The following is a 4,246-nucleotide window of genomic DNA, read 5'->3' as shown; positions in this document are numbered from 1 at the left end:
CTACACAAAAGTGGGCATAAAAATAGCAGTATAACCCCTGGAGCGCATTAGTAAGCACTGAGTGATCTCTTGTGGGATGAAGGTTTGGGATGGTGGAAGCAATTCTGCAGCCACTTCACTCACCCCAGTTTGTTAGGGGTAAAGTGTAGGGAAAAGAACATCTGGTCCAAAATTTTGCCTGGGGTTGGGGCTATTTTATGGGTCTAAACCCAGCATTTCCTGTCCATTAGACCCTGCTAGTGAGCTGAGGTAGGTATCTGGGCCTGAGAGTCACCATGAGTGAACTGAGCATCAGCATCCTGAAAGGGCACAGGCAGAAGACAAGCAGTCTCATATAGCTGCCAGAAAATAGATATTTTTCAGAAATAACCAAACTGCTATTTCCTTGAAAAAAAATCAAGTTTCTTTACAAGTTGTTGACATCATGTGGCTTAGCAAATTTCCCTCCAGGCATTGCCCAACTTGGGGTAATCAGCTCTGCCTGAGAGAACACAGAGAATAAGCATGTTTAATGCAATTATGAAGGCTTTCTAAATCTCCAGATCTGGTTGAGAATATGTAAATTCAGCTGCTTAGCACAACTGAATGCAAACTTTCCTTTGCATGCCTGACAATTGTTTTAATACTCTCCAAGTTTTAGGAGGTAATAAAGTCTCCCGCTAAACCGTAGCTGAGCTCTCAAAGCTGTTTAATTGAATGAATTCAGCCTTACAGAAGAGAAGCTGCGGCTTTCAGCTCTTTTTTATCTGAGCCACCGGATATTTATCCACTCTGCATATAATGCCACCCAGACTCATTAAAAAACCCTTTAGACAAGCTAGGGAATATTGCTGCTACGATGCCGAGGCGGATGCTAATTTGAGAACAACTTCATTGCTGCTCTGTTTGAATAATTTTGTATTGCTCACATAAGAAATAATCCCAGACTGTCTGCACATCCCGTGAAGGACAGTGACCCCCGTTTTCTAGACCCATGTGCAGCTCTAAGTGGCCTCACAGAGGATGCAAAACAATCTAGTGGAGCACACGGGGGATGTATATGTTGTTCTTTACATTTTCCCATCAATAAGGGAGCTTGGAGCAGGCTGCAAAGCTTGACAGGGCTTGACAGGGCCTGAGGGTAACAGCTCGGATCGTTAATCCCTGTCAGTTGTATTGCAGCTAAGTCCTTTAAATCCACCTTCTATGTAGACATACTCATTCTGACATGGAGAGATACAGAAACTTCCCATAGCCCTCTGCCTACCAGGGTTCTTTTGCTTCAATCACACAGTTACACTCAGAGCAAGTCTCAAAATAAGAGAGACTCTGGGAGCCTCCAGCTGAGCAAGTTTGGCAAAGGACGCCTGGTCCGGATGGGCCAGCACCAGAACCCAGGCTGTGCCTGGGACTGTGAGGTTCTGCCTGCCTCTGGGACCCTGCTGAGACCTGCTGGTGAGAGATCAAGAAAATCAGCAATCTTGTTTTGTAGAGGATATGGAGCCTTCTTTTCCTCTCATGAAATATCTGCTTTCTCCTCTTTTCTCTTTGCAATACTTGCTTTGCATTCAACAAGTGTTTCAAACCACAGTGAGGTGAATTTGGCTGGTTTTCCCATTTTACCACTAATTACAATCCAAGGAGCCTGTCTCACTTTCCTTCAGCAGTTTTGCTTTCTGTTTTTTCCTTCCAGTATGAATCTGCTGCATTTCTAATGAACTGACGCAGACCATGAACACTCATTTTATTTAATTCCAAATTGGATATGGATCTTCATTCAAATTTGGACATATAAAAGCATTGCACATAAATCTGGAGCTGGGTTGAGGGTTGTTCTGCATCAATGTAAGAGTTTTCTGAAGGCAAATTGAAATACCTTTTCCCCATATAAAAAGACAAGATAGTTCCTTCAGGAGTTGTTAACAGTACTTTAAGTGGCTACTTCACTAACTTTTATACCTTCTATATGGAAGATTATTACTGCTGCTTCACTAAGTCCATGCAACACCACAGGCAAGGTGGTCTAGTGGAAGGTGTCCGTGCTCACTGTAGGGAACTAGATGATCTTTAAAGTCCCTACTAATCCAAGCCATTACATAATTCTGTGACTTTAACTCCCCGCACCCTTGCCATTTGAAATCTCTACTGGATCACAGCTCTGAATTTTCTTAGGACTTGCCTAGACAGAGAATACGCCATGCAATGTGCATATCAATGAGCTTGGAAAAAAGCATCCTTTACAAATCAATTTAAGTGTGTGTATCCTGGCGGCTGTCAGAGCGAGAGCATGTCCCGAGCCCTCGCACCCAGAGCCGTGCGAGCGCCGGGCCGGACCCCAGAGGGAGGAACACGTTTTGTGCCAGCTGAGCAGCTGCAGGAGGGGGGACAAGGCTGATGGGGTCTGAAGGATGCTGCGCACCTGCTCTGCGTGTGTCTGGCCAGGTGATGCCTGTGCACCTGTCCCGGGGGGTGTGTGTGTGTGTGTGTACACCTGTCCCGCGGGGCTGTGTATCTGTCCCAGGGCGGGTGTGTCCCAGTCCCGGGGGGGATGCTCGTCCCGCCCCGCCGCTGCCGGTGTTCCCGCCCGGCTCGGTGGGTTGGTGGGTGCAGCCGGCCCGGCCCCCGGGCTCCCGGCAGGGAGGCGGGGAGGGCCGGGGCCAGCCCCGCTCTGGTCCCTCCTCCTCCTCCTCCTTCCCCGCCCGCCGCCTTTTCCCCGCTGCCGTCGCCGCCGCCCGCCGGGCGCATCCCAGCGGACTCTGTGGGGACTCGGGGCGGCGGCGTTCGCCGCCGGCCATGGCCGTGCCCGCCGCGCTGCTCAGCCCCCACCACCTCCTCTCCTTCTGCTTCCCCGCCGCCGGCGGGCTCCTGAGCTATGCCGACCTGGAGAAGGGCTACGAGGGCGGCGGCGGCGACGCGGGGGACTTTAGAGAAGCCACCCGGGACCTGCTGAGCTTCATCGACTCGGCTTCCAGCAACATCAAGCTGGCGCTGGACCGGCCGGTGAAGTCCCGGCGGAAGGTGAACCATAGGAAGTACCTGCAGAAGCAGATCAAGCGCTGCACCGGCATCATCGCCGCCGCCGCCCCGCCGCCCGCGCCGCCGCCCGCCGCCTGCCCGCCCGCCGCCTGCCCCGCCCGGCCCCCCGCCGCGCCGGGAGCCCGCGCAGGCGGCGGGCAGCAGCCTCCAGAGCAAGAGCCTGGCCGCCCCTCTTCGGCTCCCTGCAGCGGGGCCGGGGCGCGGCGGGCGGCAGCGAGGCCAGGGCGGGCGGCGGCGGCGCGGAGCGGGCGGCGGGCGGCCCGCGGAAGGTGCCGCTGCGGGACCGCAACCTGCCGCCCTCCTTCTTCACGGAGCCCGCGCTGCCCGGGCCCGCCGCCCGCGGGCCGCCCGCCAAGGAGCCGGAGAAGGGCGGCGGGGGGGCGGCGCCGAGGCCACCGAGTTCTTGGAGCTCCTGTGCCCCGAGTACGGCGCGCTGCTGCCCGAGCACGCCGCCCCGAGCGACGCCTTCGGCGGCCGCCTGCCCGCCGAGCTGGGGCTGGAGCACGGGCTGTACGAGCTGCCGCTGCCCGCCGGGCTGCACCCGCTGCTGGGCGGGCTGCTGTACCCCGAGCCGCCCTGGAGCCCGGCCGCGCCCTGCAGCCCGCCCAGGAAGGCGCCGCCCGAGCCGCTGCGCCCCATCTACCCCGGCGGCGGCGCCGAGCCCGTGCCCGCCGGCGGCGGCAGCGAGGAGCCCGGGGGGCACCTGCCCGCGGGGTTCGCCCCCTTCTTCCCCGAGTGCCCGCTGCCCCCGCCGCAGCCGCCCTACGACTACGGCGGCGGGTACCACCGCGGGGGCTACCCTGGGCTCTAGGGCGGCCGGACGCTGGGGCAGCGCGGGGGCCGCACGGGGCTCCGCACACTCCGCTGCATGTGAGAGCCCCGCAGCCGACACCGCGGCCACGGGCCCCGCAGGATTCATCCTTGTGCACTGCCAGTCTCCTCCTCCTCCGGTTTCGGCGACGCTGCAAATAAAATGTGAAACTTTGGGTTTCTTCAGGTGTTTCTGTAGCGGCCGGTGCCCCCCTTTCATCCTCCTTCCTTAGGGGCCAGGGCTTGGCTGGCTGTAGGCAGACGCGTTGCTGTACCTGTAGGCGACGTGGGGACAGGGGCTGCGCTCCTCAGAGGCCGCGGGGACCACTCGTCAGCGATTTCAGTCTAAATCTAAAGCTCGTGTCAACACTTGAGGTGCGTTTAACATTTTCCCCAGGCTCACGTTTGTCACAAGTGCTGG

At 57.5% G+C, this 4,246-nt stretch overlaps 1 protein-coding gene across 1 annotated transcript; it reads left to right on the top strand.

Annotated features, from left to right (window-relative positions):
* The first annotated feature begins 2,772 nt into the window (after positions 1 to 2,772).
* On the top strand, positions 2,773 to 3,826 carry FAM181B (family with sequence similarity 181 member B). The gene is made up of 2 exons (XM_030947318.1): positions 2,773 to 3,043; positions 3,204 to 3,826. Exons 1-2 carry the CDS (start codon positions 2,773 to 2,775, stop codon positions 3,824 to 3,826), a joined length of 894 nt encoding a protein of 297 aa, XP_030803178.1.
* Positions 3,827 to 4,246: the final 420 nt, after the last annotated feature.

Source organism: Camarhynchus parvulus, chromosome 1 (genome assembly GCF_901933205.1).
Source record: "Camarhynchus parvulus chromosome 1, STF_HiC, whole genome shotgun sequence".
Classification (NCBI taxonomy): Eukaryota; Metazoa; Chordata; class Aves; order Passeriformes; family Thraupidae; genus Camarhynchus; species Camarhynchus parvulus.
This window is presented reverse-complemented; position numbering and strand designations above follow the sequence as displayed.

Bases quoted from the DNA above. Each gene is read 5' to 3' on its own strand.
- FAM181B (XM_030947318.1), top strand. From the start codon at position 2,773: ATGGCCGTGCCCGCCGCGCTGCTCAGCCCCCACCACCTCCTCTCCTTC. The intron at 3,044-3,203 runs GCATCATCGCCG...GGCTCCCTGCAG, and splicing joins GCAGATCAAGCGCTGCACCG to CGGGGCCGGGGCGCGGCGGG.